The sequence below is a fragment of the Leuciscus leuciscus genome, assembly GCF_965113295.1.
Source record: "Leuciscus leuciscus genome assembly, chromosome: 17".
In the NCBI taxonomy this organism is placed as follows: Eukaryota; Metazoa; Chordata; class Actinopteri; order Cypriniformes; family Leuciscidae; genus Leuciscus; species Leuciscus leuciscus.
In genome coordinates, this window is record NC_138741.1 from 16911661 (window position 1) to 16934745 (window position 23085).

The 23085-nt window shown below is 37.7% G+C and overlaps 1 protein-coding gene across 2 annotated transcripts; it reads right to left on the reverse strand.

Moving 5' to 3' along the window:
* Window positions 1-4601: 4601 nt before the first annotated feature.
* Window positions 4602-23039, reverse strand: acss1 (acyl-CoA synthetase short chain family member 1). 2 transcript variants are annotated; one of them, XM_082144278.1, is made up of 14 exons: window positions 22617-23034; window positions 22307-22403; window positions 20802-21001; window positions 17244-17419; window positions 14792-14944; window positions 12904-13051; window positions 12023-12160; window positions 9692-9784; window positions 9387-9499; window positions 8548-8674; window positions 8138-8265; window positions 5963-6026; window positions 5582-5703; window positions 4602-5365 (listed from the first exon to the last, which is right to left on the reverse strand). In XM_082144278.1, the coding sequence occupies exons 1-14, from the start codon at window positions 22966-22968 to the stop codon at window positions 5189-5191; spliced, it is 2088 nt and encodes a 695-aa protein (XP_082000404.1). In that variant the 5' UTR covers window positions 22969-23034; the 3' UTR covers window positions 4602-5188. The 2 variants fall into 2 exon arrangements, with proteins under 2 accessions (XP_082000404.1, XP_082000405.1); XM_082144279.1 differs by lacking the exons at window positions 4602-5365; window positions 5582-5703; window positions 5963-6026 and adding an exon at window positions 6158-6730 and having other exon boundaries at window positions 8082-8265; window positions 22617-23039.
* Window positions 23040-23085: the final 46 nt, after the last annotated feature.

Consider the following 23085-nt stretch of genomic DNA (forward strand, 5'->3'; position numbering starts at 1 on the left):
AGCCATTCGTGGTGAGGTCGACAGGTCTTTTTATTTATTTTAATTTAAAAAAAATTGAACTTTCAAAATTACAAAATTCAGTAAGATCTTGAAAAATGTACAATTTCACATTTTGCGAGTGGAAATTGAAATAGCAATAATTAAATAAAGCGAAACAAATAACGTTGAACTTGACATTAAAGGGCATCACAAACACGTTATATTCAGTTAACAGAGAAACAGTTGTGTAGAAATTATTGGAATCTAAATAAACTTTAAAGGCTGTTTGAAAATGAGCGTTTGGAGTTTGAGTTACTGTATTTTAGTCTGATGAATATACAATTTTCCTAATAACAAAAGACATTTTATATATATATATATATATATATATATATGAAGAGTTCAGATGCAAAAGCCTCTAAATGCCATCTGAAATTTTCTTATAGAATGATCATTTTTATCAAGCTCGTATATTTAAATTCAATAATTTCACTTAAATGGCAATGAAGATTACCTATTAATTGTCATTTAAGTGAAATTACTGAACTTAAATATACAAGCTTGATAAAAATGATCATTCTATAAGAAAATTTCAGATGGCATTTAGAGGCTTTTGCATCTGAACTCTTCATATATACTTTTTTTCTTGGGGGGGGGGGGGGGGGGGGGGGTCATAATCATAAAACGGATGACATGTTTAAGACTAGGTTGCAATTCATTTTCACACATTGAAATTGTGACATCTCATACCAAAAAAAAGATGAACAGGGATGTAAAAAAAAAGAAAAAAAGCACAATAGACTCTTTCACAATTAGAAAAGAGCATTTGTGATCTATATCCTCTCTAATGTGTCTTTCACAGAATATATTCTGTGAACAATTTGGTCTATGTTAATAGAATTTTTAATAGAATAGAATATATTTCTATGTTGTAGGATTTTTGTATTGTTTTCAACTTGTATGATAATTTCTGCCTTTGCTCACAGAGCTTTTAGATCATTGGGAATTTCTTGTAGTAACCAGACAACTTCCACAGCGCTTAAATAATGAGAAGCTATGGAATGTTGCATGTTATTCTATGCTTCCTTTTTTTAAATAGAGTTTTAGACATAAATCATCTTTCAGAGGGGAAAACTGAAAATAAACCAATAATTTCACCTCTTAAAATCTAGTTAATTTTGTTCACAAATGGTTCACATTCTGCCACCTGTATGTTGTCTTCTCTCTTTCACAAACACCATGGTGTCTGTTTTGACACCTGTTGTTTGTGACTTGTTATTTTTCATTATTTGCACTCATATTTTACAGAACATAGGACAAACAAACAAACTTAATTTTATACCTGCACTACTAATCTCAAATTTCTGATATTTTCGGCAAAACTAATGTATAATGATTTATTACTTGATTTATGTACTATAATTTGAATCACTTCACATTTAATTGCATTTATTTGCCACGAGACATCCAACATTCCCTATCTCACCGGGAGATGGCGCTAATGTGAAGCTACCGTTCTTGACCTGTGTGTGTTTATCGATTATTGCATGATCGATTGTGTGGAAAGTCAAAATTATTCGAAATTACTTGCAAGACATTTTGCTGCCGAGAGCAAATTTTTATGAAAACAATTCAACAAAGCCATCAGTAAACTATTATAGAAAGTTTGTTAAAGCCACACTAAGTAGAAATTGTGTTTTTGTCAAACAGCGACCCCTAGAGTCGCTGTGGAATACTTGCACTGTCGTAAATATATTATAACGTTTTTACATGATTGCAGCTAAATCACAAGTAAATAGTCTATAGTCTAGGCCGACTGTATAATTTAATTTGTGTTGTTTTTATTGGAATGTAAACATTACAAAATGCCAGATAACATCAATTAATGTACGTCACATTATTTCATAACATTGGCCGTTATGATGTCATTAGACATGATTATTGTAATTTATCATAATAGTTAGCAAATTGTGCTCGTTTACACTATTTACAACCTCTACGTTAGGCTTATTTATGTCCTGATAATTATGTGAGATATTGAAAGCTGTTCTCATGATAATCGCAGGAATCAACATCAAACGGCGTTGTCTGATATCCCTCAGGACTACGTGATAAATACACCTCACAACACCTGAGTTCAGCTGGCAAACTAATTCGTGAGGCATAGCAATCTGATTTATCAAAACGATTCCATTTACACCTGGTCACATAAATGTATTTTTGCGAAACGGATTTAAATTCGATCTTCAATTCTCGCGCTATATGCAGATTTAATGGAGTGCACGTCACCGAAAGCAACAGATATGAGCTGCATTTTATAGATCATCAGCTAAAATTTCAAAATCAAAGACCGCAATAAGAGAGAGCGGCAACAGCCAAAGATCATTTCGTTTCTTTACTTTTAATGATGAAGATTGTGTGTTAAGCGCCTGCGACTTACTTTCACTTTGATTTGCGATAGTTTGCTCGTTGGCTTGATGCAGTTGCTCATCTGCGGTGATGCGTGTTCCAGCGCGTCGTCATATCTGGATATAACATATAGCCTATAACACGCTCTCACACGTTTTTTTAAAAAATATATATAGCATTTTTGGGAGGAGTACAATTTACATATGTGGTTTCAACAACCATATGCATTTGCACTTGTCCAGTTTCGTCTGGAATGCGTCTCAGATCTCCTCCTGAAGTGGTTTGAGGGATCGGATTCAAATCCGTCTCAAATGCGTTTCGGAGGGCATTTAAACCTGGACTTTTCACGATCGGATAGCTATCGGATCTGAGAAAACGCATTAAGTGGCCAGGTGTAAACAACCCCCATGACAAAAACATTCGCACGAAAGCCGAAAACAAACGCTGATTGGCCTCTCACGTCCAAATTTGACGAAGTGGTGGGGGAAGTGACGTATGCCGTAAAGCAGTCGAATTTTGTAGTTCTTTTTGTGCTCTGGTTACTACCCGAACCCCGAAGTTACACATAGTGCCAGTAAAAGCGATACAGACCCTGTCAGGCTATGGCAGACGTGTCATTCAACCTATTGTAAGTCGATGTACCATCACAAGGATCTTGGAAATACATTATGAAGGTTGAAAAGTTACATAGTGTTGCTTTAATACACATTTGAGTGATTCTGAGAACGTAAAGTTGAGGAAAAATGAAAAAGTCATTGAAAAGATTATTCTTTTCAAAAGTAAACCCCAAAAGTTAACATTTGTCCAGAATCTTTTATTCTTTATAACCTCCAATAAATGCTGCCTGTACTGTAAGTGCTTAGAAGCTTCTGTGCAGAAGTGTCTCAGCAATCTTGGCCCATTCCTCGCTTGAAAATGCTTCAAGATCACTGATTAAGATTTTGACATTTTTTTCACATTACCACTGCTTTCTTCAAATTCCACCAAATAGTTTCAACAAGATTTAAATCTGAAGACTGTACTGGCCTCTCAGGAACATTCTATGACTGATCCCTGAATCAAGCTTCAGTAGATTCAGATGTAGCCTATACTTTGGGATGGTTGTCCTGCAGGAAAGTCCATTGATCATCAAGCTTCAGTCTCATCAACATCTTGATGAGCAAAAAAGGCTTGATACTACAAATAATTATATACAGTCAAGATTTCCACTTCCTGCAACACCAAAGCACCTCCATAACAAGACTGGAGCACCTCCATGTTTGACCATGGAGATGGAGATGGTGTTATTCTGCTCGGAAGCTTTGCCTTTTTTGCACCAGACAATGATCAATGATGATTTTGCTGATCAATGGGTCAAAAGTTCCAGTTTGGTCACGTTATTCCATAAAACATTCTTCCAGAACTCCACAGGTCTAACCAAATGAATTTTAGCATAATCAAGTAGGCCTTTATGTTCTTCTTGGTCAAGAGTGGGATTCGGCAAGATGTCCCAACATGAAGGCCATGTTGTCTAGTGTTCTTCTTATACTCTGCATCAAGTGTTTTTTCCTCCTTTCATCAGGTCATCTTGCTGGTCTTTAGCAGTAAATTGAGGGTTTTTCATTTTCATTCCCCTCAATGATATTATGCTTTTTCTTCAACACTCTCAAAGGTTTTCTAGTACAACAAAATGTTAAACTTATGAATACGGCTGCCAGCTGTGCTTCTAGGAATTTTCAGTGTTTTTGAAGTCTTCTTATAGCTATAGACTTTCTAATGTAATAAAACAATTTGTTCTCTATCGCTTTTGGGAGCTCTTTTGATTTGGCCATATTTGCAACTCAACTTTAGCTCATGCATGGGCTAAATGTATGTGTGTAACAGCACAAGCTAATTCAGTTTTGTTATAAGGTTTCCAAAGGCTTAATTGTGTTCTGATGCAATTTTGTACCATACCATACAAATAAGTGACAGCAGCACTGAATAGGGGTTGAATAATTAAGACATAGCTGTATTACAAACAAAAAAAATCCTATAACTCAAAAGCATTACATTATATATTGACATTATTACTTTTAATGTGCCATTAAACTTCTAGATGCAATTTTTAAATAAATCTATCTTTAGAAAAACCTACATTTGTAAATTATTATAGTCCCTGGGGGTTTGAATAATTTTGATTGCAACTATTAGTGCTTTATATTAGAAATTAAGAAAAAACAGACGCCATATAATATATTTAAACATTTTTAATGTTCAAAATAGATTTATTTTTATTTTCAGAAAATACTAAGAATCAAATGGAAACATTTAGACTTCCACTTATAATATGTGAAGCATGTATCATATCATTGTCATTTTAGTATTGATTGAAAATTAATCAGTTATATCATGTTTATTTAGTCATAAACATTAGGAAATGAAGGCATAAAACTCCAAAGAGGCTTCAAAGAAAACAAGGAGAATATGAGAGAGGTGAGATTTACCTGAAGACAAACTGATCGAGCACCTTAAAAAATAAAATCATCTCTCACGAACAAAATACTGATGTTCCACAGAAAATCTCATCCATTCTCTGCCTACAGGAAGAACACTGTGCAAAACGCTTTATGTTTAAAAAGATGTTTGTCCAAGTTGTACAAACCTCAAGGATTCAGGTGCATGTTTCACTACATATGAAATTGCATTTAACCTGCAATTTATGCATTATGTGTAGCCAACATTGTTGCTACTCTCACATTTACACATGAATTACTTGTCATCACAGTATCACATTCATAGTTCCTCAAATTAAACGTGGCAACATCTCAACAGTCTTTTTCTACTTCTTGGTTGCTTGATTTTTGTAGTGTTTTTGTGCCTCAACGATCTCTGAAAGGACAGAGGGGTCGTCCAGCGTGGAGACGTCCCCCAGGTTGCTAGTGTCCTGCATGGCAACCTTTCGCAAGATTCTCCTCATGATTTTTCCAGAGCGTGTTTTAGGAAGACGCTTCACAACCTTAAAGAAGAGAGCAGAGATGCTTTCACAGCTGACAAAACAAATAAATCTTAAAACCATCTGTACGGTTCTGTGATTCTATGATCAGTCATAATCGCTCTTTGTAAATACTATGATATAAATGTTCTTGCATAAACATATGACATAAATATACAGTAGATCAAACAATTAACACTGTACAACAAGTTTAAAAAAAAAAGATGTTACTGATTTTACCAGGAAGTGATCAGGGACGGCATATTTGGCTATTTTAGTAGCCACTAGGAGTCTCAGCTCTCCCACAACAGCCTGCTGGTTCTCAGTAGCAGATTCTTTTAAAACTATAAATGCAAATGGAACTGGTGAAAGAGAAAGACAGGAAGATAAAGTGAGAGAAATGTAAAGAGGCAAGGTAAAATCCCATTACGTTTGCTTTAAAAACTGAATATTTTGTGACAGTTAATTGTGTCTTTATTATTTTTGTTCTTTTCACAATGGCCAAGGGTGTTGTAATGCACACAATGAATTGAGGATCAAAAGGTCCCTGCTTGCTTGGGCGGGTGCATGTGTTCCAGATGGCTCATGAATGAAAAAAGGTGAGATCGTTGGGGGCCTTACCTTCTCCTTTGATCTCATGAGGAATTCCGATCACTGCAGTTTCAGGAACGTCTGGATGTTCATCCTGAAGCCAGAGAAACACATAGTCATCCAAAACGTTCATCCTGCTCTTCCGTTCAAAAGTTTGGAATAAAGGTTTTAAAATGTTTTTGAAAGCAGTCTCTTATGCTCACCAAGGCTGCATTTATTTACCGGTAATCAAAACAGTAAAATTGCAAAATATTATATTAAAAGAACAGTTTTCTATTTGAATATATTTTAAAATGTGATTTATTCCTGTGATGGCAAACATTGGCAAAAAGCATTTTCATGAGCCATTATGCCAGTCTTCAGTGTCACATGATCCTTCAAAAATCATTTTAATATGCTAATTTGGTGCTCAAGAAACAATTCTTATATTTTTATTTTCGATATTGAAAACACTTGTGCTGCTTAATATTTGTATGGAAACGGTGATACATGTTTTTCAGGATTCTTTGATGAATAGAAAGTTCAAAAGAACAGTATTTATTTGAAATATAAATCTTTTTCAGCATTATAAACGTCTTTATTGTCACCTTTGACCAATTCAGTGCATCATTGCTGAATAAAAGTATTCATTTATTTAAAAAAAAAAATCTTTCTGACTCCAAACTTATGAACAGCAGTGCACATTTGCTTTAGCTCTGTAAAAGACTCACTTAACTACCATGTACTAACATTTAAAGTAATCACTTGATGCAATGCACTTATTGTGTACATACATGTTTTTACATTTGTTTTTAGCGTCTGCTAAATGACTAAATGTAAATGTAATGTAAATGTAACATGGCCACATCTAACGGATTTAAATTGTCTGCTACTTTTTACCAGCCCTCTCTCCTGGCTTTTGCAGACTTTGAGGTGTTCCCTAGCGTTTTAATTAAACATTAAAATTCAGAATAAACTTCGACTATTAGTTCCTGCTCTGCTGAGGAGAAAAACTGAGCCCGCCCATTATGGAGAGAGAATTGTGTCTTTATTACATGCGAGAAAATAAATGATCTGAGAGAAAAAAAAAAGTTTGAGAGAAAAAGTTATCACACTGATAGCAAAAAAGCATTTCATGAGAGGAAAAAAGATATTTGAGAGAAAAAGTTCATACCAATAGCAAAAAATTATAATATTTGAGACTAAAAAAAGTTTTGAGAGAAAGTATTTTTTCATAGAACATAAAAAATAATTTCTGAGAAAAAAAAAATCTCTCTCAAAATACTTTGAAAAAAACTCTCAAATATATATATTTTGCTATCAGTGTGAAAACATTTTCTCTCAAAACGCTTTTCTTTGCTCTCGATGCAATTTCTTGCTCTCGTGTCAGATTTTGCTTTCACTGTGAAAATTGTGTCATGGGCGGGGCCACGTTCCTATTGGCCAGTCGGGTGAGCATCGTCTTGTCTTGGGAGTCGAACTGAATCACTACACCATTGTTCGGTTCACCGGCATAGATGCCGCCTCTGCCTTAGTTGAGCACGGACACTCCAATGTTGTGACATCACGGACACACCTTGTGACATCATCGCATCATCGTGTCTGTCAATAGCTTAGTTTCACACGTGCCTCAGACACCGGGTTCAGCTCAGGGAACCGGGTCACATACGTAACAGACATTTTGTATTTATGTTGAAGTGTCAGATTTGGCAGAAGTTCTGCACTTTAAACGCATTGCAAATCAAACCACTTCATATCTGTCTGTGGTCTGCAATGTAACTGTTTGATTTTTATTTGAAATATGTGATCGCTCTGATGAACACTTCTTTTTTTTTTTTTTTTTTACCCCTGAAGAGGATGAGGGCACATTAATAAAAATAAAAAAATGAAGTGCACCAATAAATAATTTATAATAAATACTGAGGTGGGGGTGGGGGTGATGGTGGCGCAATGGATAAGACACATGCCTTTGGTGTGAGAGACCCGGGTTCGAATCCACTGTGAGACACCAATGTGTCCCTGAGCAAGACACTTAACCCCTAGTTGCTCCAGAGGCGTGCGACCTCTGACATATATATAGCAATTGTAAGTCGCTTCGGATAAAAGCGTCAGCTAAATGAATAAATGTAAATGTAAAATGTACATTGTACTCATATTTAAAAAACAAAACAAAAACCTGCATATAATTAATTTCTGTAATTACGAATAATGAACTTCGGGTCTCACCAGTGCATCTTCTATCTCGGCGGTGCCCAGCCGATGCCCACTGATATTGATGACGTCATCCATTCGTCCTGTGATCTGGTAGTAACCGTCTTTGGTGCGGTGCGCCCCATCACCCGTAAAATACTGACCTATGGCATGGCATCAGTTAACAGTCAACTTATACCTCTGATCACTATCTGTCGACTTTGATTTCAAACTTTTTATGAAGTAAAAACTTAAATGGAGTTATTGTGAGTGCAATTCACAACAACAGAAAGCACATTTGAAAATTCAAAAAGATTTTCCTAGCCAGGACCCTCACTTTAAAGACAAAGTCAGAAAGAACATAATTCAACAAGTATCAAAATCTTTTCCTTTTCAAAACTTTTATAAAAGAAGGAAGCTTCACGAGCCCCAGGGTTCTGGCTCACCTTGGTACGGTTTGAAATATGCATCGACGAATCTCTGGTGGTCTCCAAATATGGTTCTGGCCATTCCAGGCCATGGCTGGCTAATGCACAGAGCTCCATTGACATCATTTCCTGTTATTATCTGCCCCTGTTGAAGAACCAAAAGGTTGGTGTTTATTCCACACGACTAAAAACACGTGCATTGAGATGTCTCTCAGTTGATCTTCATGGGAGGGGGTAAAAATCTCTGTCTCTCTCCCCAGAGTGTAACAAAAGAGTGCCAGGGTCTGTAATACAAAGCTTTCTTTAAACACAGCAGGAGAAGCTAAGTGCATTGGATCCAGGCAGAGCAAAAGACAAATATTACCCTTGTTTAGGTCCGAATAGGACAGTCTGCTAACAATTACTGTATCTAGAACAAGTGTAGAACAAACTACTATAGAAAACACAGAAAAATCATTGAGCTTGCCAGGAAGTAAAGTGCTAATAAGAACTTGTTTTTTATTTCAGATTATGACTATATCTTACTATTGGGACTTTATATCTAGCAATTATGACTTTATTTTTTTTACTTTTTTCAGATTATGACTAAATCTTACAATTGAGGCTTTATATTTCACAATTATGTTTTTTTTATTTCACAATAATCTCACAATGCCACTTCATATCAGTCATATTACTTTTTTTGTTGTGAATTACAATTACATTTTTAATTATTATTATTTTTTACTTGGAGTTGGGCATTTTTCTAATAGTATTGTGTAATTGAGGAACAGAAACTGCTATAAATGCACCCTACGTTCCTAAACAACAAGAGACCAAGCCGTGAGTCAGGAAACAAATAAACAAGTGTAAATCACCTTCTCCCCAAGCAGTGCCGGCTGGATGCCAAAAAAGGGTCTCATAGCCATGGCAGGCCGGATCTCTGCTCCCGGTTCAGCTGGGAGTGGGGCGATACACACACCGCCAGTTTCTGAAGAGAGAGAGAGAGAGAGAGAGAGAGAGAGAGAGAGAGAGAGAGAGAGAGAGAGAGAGAGAGAGAGAGAGAGAGAGAGATTTATTTCTGAATAATGTCACGCATGGTAAATCATCTGACCAGTGCTGCCAGACTGAAGATCAAGAGTATGTTATACAGACAAGAACAGATGAAGCGATTTCCTTTTACCTGTCTGCCACCATGTGTCCACCAGAGGGCATCGTCCATCCCCGACCACATTATGGAACCATTCCCACGCCTCGTGATTAATGGGCTCACCAACTGCCAACAGATCACACATTCACATGGTCATTTATATAGACAAATTCATCGACCATAAACACTGCACTTAAAAACGTGCTCTCTAAGTTGGTATGATGGAGTGACTTTGAATTTCAAGGAAATCTTAGCCCTATCTTTTCAAGTGGAACTGAAGGGTACTAAAGGGGCCAACAAAACCCAGACCGGCTGTGCACACAATCTAGTGTCCTTGTTGTTTGGCGCAAAGTTAGATTTTCCACTGTTGAACTCAAAAGCTGTGTGACTAGACTCATTAAAAATAATCTAGAGTAAGCAGGCTAAACTTTAACTGTGTCTGAATGTTCTCCCTTGGTGGAAGTACAATATCTGTGCTTGAAACACCAGCCCAGATATTGTACTTCTTCAGTTCAAACCCTGAAAATGGTGACCTTTGAACTGGAGAGATGATGAGTTCCCCATCCCCATTGTGCCATTGCAATGCACTTTTCCCTCTTACAACAGGAGCAATCCACCACAAGTAAACCTGGGTTAAGTCGTAATAAAAAGTGTTAAATGATAAATAACACTCTTGGCCCTATCTTGCACCCAGCGCAATTGACTTTGTACACCGACGCATGTATCATTCCTATTTTGCACCCGCGCAAAGCGCGCTTTTCCCTCCACAGAAGCACGTCGCTAAACTAGGGAATGAACTTGCGCTCCCTGGGCGGTTCAGCGCAAAAAAGGAGGCGTGTTCCGGCGCAAACGTTCCTTCATGCTATTTTGATGGTTTAGAAAACAATTGCGCCACTAACCAGGAAAAAATAGTTTAAAGTCAGTGGCGCGTTGCGCATGTTATTCATATGCTATTTTAAGGGCGCATGCTTGGCCATAATCAATGTAGCGTGTGCACAACGCGCATACACTTTGATTCTCTCATCTACACAGAAGCAGCAGTTTTCATTTTTGCAAATCATACATTATTACGATAGATAGATAGATAGATAGATAGATAGATAGATAGATAGATAGATAGATAGATAGATAGATAGATAGATAGATAGATAGATAGATAGATAGATAGACAATTTATTATAAAAGCATACATCTAGCTTACACATTTACCCAAATTATCATACGCCTGTTTAACCGAAGTTAATTTGGGTGGGTTTCTCCATTTCAATGTAACTTCTCTCTTTTACGGCCGTGACGAGAGCGTTGCTCTCCTTGGCTGTGAACAGCTCCTGGCGCGCGCCTGGCAAATCCGCCGTTACAATAGCAATCCGCTATGGAAAAAGCGCGTCTGCTCTTAAAGGGAATGTGAGATGACGCTCTGATTGGTTTATTTCACGTTACGCCCAAACCACACCTATGAATAATGAAGCTACTTCAGACCAACCCATTTTAGATTTGCGCCTGGCGCAAGAGTCATTTATCCCGCCGGGAAAATAACAACAGCGCCCAAGACCCGCCCACAAAGTTACTTGCACTTTGCGCTTGACACTTGCGTTTCAGATCGTTAAAATAGGGCCCACTGACTTTCACACTGATGTAACTAAACGGCAGTGAAACATTTAAGATGTATTTACACTGAGTAAAAAAATCTTACATTTTCTAACTAAATAATTAAAAAAGTTTATTGGGATTTGAAATAGTATTTTTTTTAGTGTGATAATTAACAATACAATTCACAATGAAATGCAAATTTCTTTACAACGCAGGTCAATTTTGATTTTGTTGGCTGTGTGGAACTAAGGAGACAAATATCATAGTAAGCAATTCTATACAAAATGGATATGTTTAATACACCCTGCCCTTTAAAAGTTTGTAGTCGGTAAGTCTCTAATGCTCACCAAGGCTGCATTTATTTGATCAAAAATAAACAGTTAAATTGTGAAATATTATTACAATTTAAAAGAAACTGTTTTCTTTTGTATATTTTTTAAATGCAATTTATTCCTTTGATGGCAAAGCTGAAATATCAGCACCATTACTCCAGTCTTCTGTGTCACATGATCCTTCAGAAATCATTCTAATATGTTGATTTGCTGCTCAAGGAACCTTTCTTACAAAAGAATAGGATTTATTTTAAATAGATTTTTTTACTATCACTTTTGATCAATTTAATGCATCCTTGCAGAAAATAAAAAAATCTTACTGACCCCAAACTTTTGAATAGTAGTATACTGCAACAAACAAATATAATGTATTATAACTCCAAATATATATATATATATATATATATTTTTTTTTTTTGCCATTAAACTTTTGAAGACTCACCAGATGCAAGTGTCTTCAGTGATGACCTGTCATATTTCTTCACCCAGTTATCCTCATATTTCAGGAGTAATCTGATGGCAGTAGGAGCTCCATAAAACTGGTTTATTCTTAACCTCTGAACTGTCTCCCAGTAACGACCTAAAACAGTCACAAAACATAGTCAAGACAAAGATAATAAAGTGTTTGATTTACAACCACATAGCACTTCAACAAAACACATAAGTTATGAGCTTACAAAAAAATATGAACATCAACAGTAATGATGACTAATTAAAACCCACTATTACACAAGCACATTGTCTAATGGATACCAGCACAGAAACAGAGGCTTTCGAAAAGCAGGAAAACATAAATGGAAATGTTTCCTGCAGAGGTCACATTGTAAAGAGCACTGCTTTACAACCACTCATGAAGACTCATTTCCATTAAAATACACTCATAAAGGCAGATAAGGCACATTATACAGGTTAATGTGTCACCTGAACAAAAGAAGTTCCTTCATTCTGAAGGGCTGTGAGGGACAGTAACCCTATCTGACATGATCTAGAGGGGTCACCGCTCACCGCATTCAGAATGGACGAGAACAGGAACACGACTGACACAATTATAAACTTAAGGAATGAATAGAATAGTTGTGACTCCCAAACACTTCCATCTTGTTTAATTATCTTTGTAGAGATGCATTTTAAATGTTTTGAAAATTTAATTTTACTTATTGTCTGCAAATGCTTTGGCAATACGAAGGCACAATTTTTTATCATGCCTATAAACCACAGTAACTAAAACTGAAATTAAAACTAAAAAAGAAATAGAGTGCATGTGCATTATACATACGGCAAACCATTGCTCATAAGTACATGTAATTTCTCCTGATATTTCACCTGGATTGGGGTACATGGGTGTACTCTCAAACAGAACAGAAGTGGCTCCGTTACACAGGGGTCCATACACCACATAACTGTGACCCGTAATCCAACCGATGTCAGCAACACAGCCAAACACATCTCCAGGTGTGTAGTCAAACACATACTGAAACCACAGACAGGTATTCATACACAAATGGACAAAAATTACACCCTCTAAAGCTATTCAGAAAATTGATTGCTGAATGTATATTCATTGTGCATTTGATTGTAAATGTGCTATAAATGTGGTATGTAAATGTAATATAAAACATTTGATGTAGGTTGTCAGGTTCTACACACAAACTACAATGCAGAGCAAGGAAAAAATGGCTAGATTGTATTTCATTATTATACTACAAAATATTACACTTGGTTAAAGACACTGTAGGTTTAATAAAAAAAATAACAGCTTGAGTAGCATTATTATAAATACCGTGGAATATTTACCATGTTACCACCATCATTATTCTGTTCAGATATACGACAAAGAGCCAAAACATTATGACCACCTGCCTAATATGCTGTTGGTCCTCCATGTTCGGCCAAAACAGCACTGACTCGCAAAGGCATGGACTCCACAAGACCCCTGAAGGTGTCCTGTGGTATCTGGCGCCAGGACATTTGCAGCAGATCCCTCAAGTCCTGTGGGTTGCGAGGTGGAGCCGCAATGGATTGAGCTTGTTGGGGTCCAGCACATCCCACAGATGCTCAACTGGATTGAGATCTGGGGAATTTGGAGGCCAGAGCATCACCTTGAACTCTTCATAATGTTCCTCAAACCATTCTTGAACAATGTGTGCAGGGTGGCAGGGTGCATTATCCTGCTGAATAAGGCCACTTACACCAGTAAACACTATTGTCATGAAGGGGTGTACCTGGTCGGCAACAATGTTTAGGTAGGTGGCACGTGTCAAATTTGGTCCACATGATGGCCGGACCCAGGATTTCCCAGAAGAATATTGCCCAGAGCATCACACTTCCTCACCGGGACAGTGCATCCTGGTGCCATCACTTCACCAGGTAAAGGGTGCAAACGTACATGGACATCCACGTGATGTAAAAGAAATCAAGACTCCTTCTTTGACAAAGATGGAAACCTTCTTTGACTGCTCCGAGGTCCAGTTCCGACGTTTGCGTGCCTATTGTAGGCGCTTTCAATTGGTGGACAGGGGTCATCACAGGCACTCTGATTGGTCTGTAGCTACGCAGCCCCATTCACAGCAGAGTGTGATGCTCTGTGTGCTGTGACACATTTCTCTAATAACCATCATTTCATAATTTTGTTTGACTTGTGCCACAGTAGACCTTCTGTCGGCTTAGGCGAGACAGGATAGCCTTCGCTGTCCTCATGCATCGATGACGATGAGCCTTGGGCGCCCAAAAACACTGCTAACCGGGAGGAACCCACAAACCTTGCGGTTTCAGAGATACTCTGACCCAGTAGCCTCGCCATAACAATTTGGCCCTTGTCAAAATCGCTCAGATCTTTATTCCGACTCATTTCTCCTGCATCCAACACGTTGATTATGAGAACTGATTGTTTGCTTACCATCAAATATACTCAGACCTTAATATGATCAATGATATTGGCTTCATCTGTGACTGGTCATAATGTTTTGGCTTACCAGTTTGTGTGTGTGTGTGTGTGTGTGTGTGTGTGTGTGTGTGTGTGTGTGTGTGTGTGTGTGTGTGTGTGTGTGTGTGTGTGTGTGTGTGTATACTGTATATACACACACATGCAGTACATATATCCATATGTATTTTTGCACTTTAAAAAAAACCTTCCATTTCAAACTTTGCTCAGTGTTGTGATCTTCAGCCAGTGTGACAGCATTAGTGTGATCAGAGAAACACAGTGACATACCTGATGTGTGAGGGAAGCGTAGAGCAGGTAACCAGCCTGTGTGTGCACGATGCCCTTGGGTTTACCCGTACTGCCTGAGGTATACAGCATGAACAGCATCTCCTCGCTGTCCATGGGCTCTGGAGCACACACTGAAGACTGGCTCGCCATCACCTGACACAGACAGAAAAAGTACACTCATTAGACTATTTAAAATTCTTGTTTTATTGTGTGTATTATAAAAATAGTTTATATGAAAAAATCAAGTATGGTGTATATATATACAGTAGTCAACATTTGAAGTGGATCAAAAAAGTTCAATCAAAGACAAGAACGGGTATTGTTCCAAATTCATGTTTAACTTTGATGAAAGGTCTTGATCCACTTCAAATGTTGACCACTGTATATAGTGGGTGGTTCAATGTTTAATATTTTTAACAAAATTTATTGCACTATTTTATGATTAAATGCAAAATATGTATCGCTGGAAAGGTCTAAGACTCAAGGTTTCATATTTGGTGAATGTTTTATAATAGAAGTGATATTCTGACAGAAATGTATAATTTTTTGAACACATCAAACTGGGTTGCTATTTTTGTTATAGCGCCTAAACAAAATTTGGAACACAACTTGATGAGACACATGGCTTTGATTTTAGACCAATTTTAGAGCTTATGACATTAATTATCAAGTATTAATTAGTAATTGATTGCTTTATAATGAAACTACTTTTGTGCCGTTTATATATTTCATTTAAAATAAAATCATAACATGTTAATCGTGTAAATATAAACTCAATAGGGGGAGGATGCGGTGTGAAGTTCTTCATCATCGAGGGGTGCTGCTGTGACAATAGCACATCTTTGATATGGAAATTACACACAGTAGGAAGAACAACTTTCCACACCTTCACAAGCAGCTGTGACTGCAGAGCTTAAGGAAGTGTCTATGGTGTTCTTCAGAACTCAATTAATAATCACTCAAATGCAAGCTACATTTTAATAATCACCTGGATATCTATTATGCATTTTTCATGCAGGCATAAATGTGTTAACTTTCAGTTATGTGCTATGTTGTTATTGGCTTTTATCTATTGTGTAATAAAATTATAATCTTTGTACAGTCTAAATGGATTTTCCGCTTGTTTTACCACCATTAATGTTGAAGGCTAATGCGTTTCCTGCCAATAATGAGATTAAATGAGATACTGACCCTGCAACCAAAACATTATATCTTAAAACATAACTCTAAAGCCCATTTAACTGCATGTGGAGAGTTTACAGAGGCCCAGATTAATCTATCATGTCTAATTCAGTATTTCCAAAAAACTGCCAAAATGGCAGAGCATGTGACCACTATGTGACCAATTCTAGACAAGGACAATGTGTGCCCTTGAACAGACTGGGTGAACATCACCATAGAGACAGGCAGACATAGACAATTCTGGCAAGACAAAACAAGACTACTCAAATGAAGTGGAAACAGAATTATAGTCCTAGTCTTCTGTCTTAATTGGGTACAAGTTATGGACACATTCTTTCCCCACTTCACAAACCGAAAGCTTTGAAAAGCCTTGTACCTTCTAGATGAAACCTTACTAACTGTAAACCTAGCAGAAAGTGACCTACACACTGCAGAGGTATAAAATAATTGGAAACATGTATGAATGTTTTGGCAAATGTAAACCCTTTTAAAATTCTGCTTAAGCGAAACAACTTCTCCTTTGTTGCAGTCATGTTACTTTTATCTTTTATGGCTGAACAAATGATCTTTCAACAGCACATGTTTTATCTGACACATTGGTAAAAAACACACACAAAAAACAGATAAGAGCTCAAAACAAATAAAGAATAATTTTTCTTGCCTGGTCGAGCCAAGATAATTTTATATTCATCTTTTAAAATGTCTGGCTTTGAGTGTGTAATTTGTTGATTAGACTTTATTAATAATTAATATTTATTGTCATGTGTTGTATATATTGTTGTTTAAAAAAAAAAAGTATTTATTATAATATATTTTCCACACATAAATGTGTTTTTTGTTAAGTTTTCTTTATTATATTACATTGCAATAATAGCTGGAAATTATAAGGTATTCTGCTGGCCTTAAGGTCCTTGAACACTGAGTCCGTTTTTTCGTATTCATGATTCAGTGGCTCTGAATTGTCAAAACACCATTCAAAATGCTTGCTACGGATGCGAAAAACGCAGAAAACCGAACCCGATCCAAAATATTTTATGACGGACGAAAGTTTCGGAGGCACTGTGTAAGCGTGATTGACATAACGAAAGGTCGTATTTATTTTTTAACGTGCGAAAAGTTCGGATGCGAATTTCGGACTCAGTGTGCAAGGGCCTTTATTGTTGAGCTCTGGCAGAGAAAAATGCAACAATTCAGAAAAGATTGACTAAATGTTTCTAGTTTGGCTTCCTAATCTCTGTATACTGCAGGAGGTCATTGTTGTGTGATTTACCTCATCTAATGGAATGTCTAGTTTGCCCATTGTCAAGCTATTGTTAGTTCTCTTGGCCACAAACACATGCCGGACAGACGGACAGCTCTTCACCGCTTTGTCCACCGTGGACTTCAGATCGAAGTGACGGCCGCCCCTAACGCCTTGGTTGCATGTGATGACGAACTTGCACTGGGCTGTGTGTATTGGAGAGAAAGATAAAATGAAACAGACACTAGAACAGGCATACACTGACAGTGTACAATTGCTGATATAGCCACTGAGCAGATGTGCTTGTTACCACTAACTGGGAGCTAAATTTAGATATGATGACACTGTATGTGTAAACAATTAATTTAAGGTCATTTATAAGAAAGCAATTGATAAGTTTGCAAAATTTTAAGAAACCTGTCTCAACTGCAGCGCTGTCGTTGGACTTTATTTGTTCATATTACATCAAATAAGATCAGAAAGAAACATCTGCTCAGTGTCTGTTTTAATAAATAAGATAAAGACAGGCAGGCCTGAAAACAAACGCCCTCTGAAACTTATCTCTGTCCAGAACATCACGTACACATTCACATCCCAAGATGCTCTACGTAGGGTTTACAATGCTCTAATGTAGCATGTATAAAACATTCATAACATGGAAACACACCTGATTTTTCAGTCAAGCTCAGTATTCCCTGAAAAGCATGCAGGGCTTTTACTGGAATTGAGTAACTAGGAAAGGACTTTAAAGTTTAAACCATGTTATGTTCAATCAATTCCAATAGTCAACAAGAAACTAAAATTGACTATGTTTATATTTTAAACATGTGCACAATTCAGTGCATGTAAGGGACAAAAATCATTTCAAAAGCCATTCAAAAGTTTAGAGTCGATACAATTTTTATTTTATTTTTTCTATATTTTATTTTTATTGAAAATATTGTTTTTGAAAGAAGTCTGTTGTGCTCACCAAGGTTGCATTCAATTGTTAAAAAATAGTCAAAAAATTATTCAAAATAATTTAAAACAATTTAAAATAATTAGTTTCTATTTAAATTAATTTAAAATATAATTTATTCCTGTGATGGAAAAGCTGATTTTTTCAGTAGCCAATAGTTTCACATGATCCTTCAGAAATTCAGAAGAAGAAAAAAATCTTATTGACCCCAAACTTTTGAATGGTAGTGCAAACTATTTCGCAAGATACCTGTGTATTTCTGTAGAAATCACTTTTTCACTAAAAATTTAACATTTAACAATTCATACAATTTGTCATTAAAAACCCTCCTAAAAAAAGTTGTAAATGCCATTTCATGCTTCCTTTATAGGTGCAGTAAGCAGTTTCTGATAACATAGTTAAACACTGTTGATATTTGAAATCAATCCAAACATATGGCGCTTTTCCACCGCATGGAATGGCTCGGTTCGGCTCGGTACGGTTCGACACGGCGCGGAACGGTTCGGCTCGCTTCGCTTTTCCACTGCGTGGTACGACTCGACTCGGTACGGCATGGTTCGGTTCGTTTTAGCTCGGTTGCTTTTCCACTGCAGTTAGTACCGCTTCAAAGTGGGTGGGACTGATCTTTATAGTTGCCGCCCGTCTCTACTGTCATGACATCATCATATTAAATGCGAATTTTTCATTCCGTGTTTCCCCATCCGCTCCTCAGCAACCAACGAGAGGAACGTCTGCACCTCGTCCACCGACCACGATTCAGCCATTTCTTTTTTTTAAGTTTATACTCTTTTTTTGAAGCAAATACTTTTAAAACAGGCGCTACAGTGTTGGCTGTTGTCTACTGGCTATTTAAATCTAGCGGGTTTAGTGTCTCGTGTTGTAAATACAATGACGCTGGTAGTGATGATCCTGTCAGACCAATCAGTGATCTGCAGTGTTTTCACGTCACATTTTATTTTAGTATCGGTAAGGTACGCTTGGAACCTCAACAGAGGTGGTACCATTTAAAGCGAGCCGAAGCGAGCCGTACCGTACCGTACCATAAAGTAGAAATGCGTCATAAGTGAGCCGTACTGTACCGAGCAGTACCGTACCATGCAGTGGAAAAGCGCCAAAGCGTGCCGTACCGAACCGAGCCGTACCGTACCATGCAGTGGAAAAGCGCCAATACACACCTCTCCCTTCATTGCTCCACCCCCAAAATGCACAAACATGCCTTGCAAGAGTGGACGTCGCTTTGTCATAGCTGAAGCGAAGCAAAATAATGCTTCTCGAAAAATAAAGCAAAGATGACGAATGAACGACAAGGACATAAAATTAGCATACAGTACACAACAGTATATACGAGTAAGTGTCCATTGTTAGTCGCCAGCAGCACACCAGCTATAGACAAACAATGACACTCAAAACTGTCCTGTTTTACTATAGCTAAAATGACAACAAAAGCATATCTTGGTTCAGTGAAACATAGCTACTGCTGCTGATTGCTACAAATGTACGGTGGTGCTCAGTCTGATCCACTTTTAGCAGCATTTCTGTCAGGGTTGGGGTGATGGGATGAAGCGAGGACTCTGTGCAGAAAAGGGCTTTGTATTTAATAAAAAATTTAACAAAAACACAAGCTGCGTGCTACACAGAACACAACAGCCGGACAGAAGAGCGTAAGACCCAAGCGAACTCGAAACCGCACGCTCACACAACAAGACGGAGCGCACGAAGAATGAGCGAATGCTCGTCCTGTGCGCTCAACACAATAGAAGAAAAACATACAAAGCATGAATGTCAGAATCCCAACAGAACCGAAGCCAAACTAGACATTGAGTGCCAGAATCCGAATATGAAACAAGGCACACAGACAAGAGCGCACGGCTCGAAACCGCACACTCAGACAAAGACAAGAAAATACAGTTTCAGGACAGTCAGGGCCCTGTCACAAAACCAAGAATAAACTAGACCGGAGTGACAGAACCCTGACAGTTTCTCAGAAATCACTTACTGCACCTTTAAATAGGCTGGAAATTTGAGCAACTGAACCTTTGTTAAAGGGGTTGTATAATGCCCTTTTATGTAAATTTTAGGGTTAGTGATGTCACTAACCCAGGAGGAATGTCTTGTAGTCCCTACCAGTTGTTTGTTGTAGTCCTTAAAAAGCTATTTCTTTCAAAGAAAATATCTCCCTTTGCATTGAACTTTGAGCGTCGTAACTTTGCAGATGTTGTTTATAATCAAACAGAAACATTACACACTAACTAAAATTAGAAAAGTGAAATCATAATCAACCACCCCTTTAAGTCCCATCCTAGAACTTTACTGGCCAATCCCACCAAGGATGGCACATCATTTTCTCAGTGCTCCTCTTCAATATCTGTGTTTAGATAGTTTCAAACACAATTTCACAAAAAAATAATCCAAATATACAAGAATTTGTTCTTGCCAGATCATATTTAATAGTGACACAAGGTACTACCCACCCAGAGATGGTAAGCGGTATAATTAACCTCAGGTTTAAATAACATGAAAAAAGCTGTTAGTTTAAAAACATCACAATTATTTTTTTGCATCAATTTGTAGTACCGCTCTAGCAAAAATTATTTTACAGCTGGAAAAAAAGCCCACATTATTTTACTCACCATCCTGAATTCTGCCAGCCAGAGCCTCTGAGCTGAACCCTGCAAACACCACAGTGTGTACGGCACCGATACGGGCACAGGCCAACATCGCTGCTACTGCCATGGGAGACACAGGCATGTAGATGGCCACCCGCTCTCCCCTCTGGACTCCATGACTTTTCAAGGTATTGGCAAGACGACAGGTCATCTCCAGAAGCTCCCTGAGATTTTAATGTTTTAAAGATATAAACATACTGCTGAGTAACAGGAAATAATGCGGGTGGGAAAGTAATCTGCTATGGTTCAATTTCAAGTGTTTCAAGTGCTGAACCGAAGTGGACTGAACATAGTAGTCACATCATGGTCATTATGCACATCTGATATCAAACGGCCATTTATGGGGTGTAGTTTAATGATGTATTTATTTATACTATATTAAAGTACCGGCAAGCTTTTGTTGGCCTGCTGAACATATCATTACGAGGAAACAGTTAATCTTCATTCAACGGATCATAAATGAGAAACAGACACGTGTGTGTCTAAGCAGAGAACCCTACAGTACAGCCTGCACTGTACATATGTCACGCCTCAAGGTTTTTTTTGATCTCCTCCATATGGTTGTGAGATCAGAATCAAAACACTATCACTTTCATACTAATGTGAATCAATGTCTTCTAACTTCCTGTTTACCCACAGAAGCAGGAAAGTGACGCGTACTGTACATGCTCTGTGCTAACGGTGAAATCATTTACGCACATGACTGATTGTGCAATCTGACTGCTGCGTCACAAAACACCCTGAAATGTTTCCCATCTGACCTAGAACAAGAGATACTGGGGGGAAATAATCTTCACATCTCCGTAATAAAAGATGAGAAATGGTTAATTTTCAAGGTTCAGTGACAGTGAGCAGGCTAGATCAGAGCAAGCCGGCCTGCTGACCATCGTATTTTGGTAACAGTGAGGACAGTAGATCCTGTAAATATTTAGCCTACTGTTAACAGCAGTGATCTGAAACACAGCCAGGAAAATTCAATCCTTACTTCAGGCACTAGAGAGCGGGGGAACTCACATTCCATCACAGGAACCTCAAAAACAGCCTTTGTTCAACTCCAGAAAGTGCATGTGAAGGAATTCCCCCCCAAACTCTTCAGTAGTGTGCTCTAATACCACGTTAACCCTTTCTATCTCTAACATTATAAATAACAGTATGAACAACGGATATTCTTTTTGATATTTTCTAAAGATAGATTACATTTAACTGTCTTATTAATTAAATTATTAGTGTTTTTAAAATAACTTTAATCAAAAGGAAAAACCAGGGGAAATGAGCATACTACATACAGCCCTACTCTTATGTGAACATATTTCAATAGCAAAAATGTGTAATTTGTTCTCAATTCCACTGGAATAGTAACTTGCAGTGTTCTCAATAACTTGCATTGTTTTCAATTCTTGAAATAAATATAGATATTAGATGAAAAATTGTGATAAGGCCACATGTGAATTTCTCAGGAGCAAATGTACCTGTATGTGATCCTTTCCTCTGTGCCAGGCTCATCTTTCTCCCAAATCAAGGCCACTCTGTCTGGATCCTTTGCCACGTGCACATCCAAACAATTCACTGCCAATCATAGTAAGAGGAAATTACTACTGCGCTTACTGTTGACAAGAAAGTTGTGCTTTGTGCAAATACAAAGCATGGGAAAATGTAAACAATTAGCATCTCAGTTAAGATAAAATACACTCATAACGTTTTGTTCAGATAGAAAGAAATGTTGTTTCAGGCGTACTGGGAAGTGGAGTAACTTATGAGTAAAGAAAAGGGGCGACTCACCCGAGACATTCAATTGCCCTCCAAGAAACCAGTTGATTTTCCCGCTAGACAGATCACAGTCCGTCACTTGATAGAAAGGTTTGGTCCATGCCAGCCTTTCCTTGGCGATGGATCCCCAGAAAGTTTCTGGATCTTTGACTGACAGTTCATATAGGTCTGCGTAGGTCTTTCCAGCGAGATGCGAGCTGAGGTCCGGTTGAGCCGCGCTAATGCTGCTGCTGCTGCTGGACTGAGACCTCGCATGACACCGTGAGATGAACACAACACTTTTGCGCAAACATTTCTTGTTTCTAAAGACAATGTTTTCCCTGACCAAAGAAGTCAGCAAGCTTGTGCTCACACGTCCAGCCATTTTCCCGCACAGTCTTTGCTGGAGTGAAGTTTGCTCAAGTTTCCACAGCCCTTGACCGTGACCGTGACTGATCCTTCGAAGAAAGAGAGGGAGGAGGAAACTTGTTGACAAAGAGCT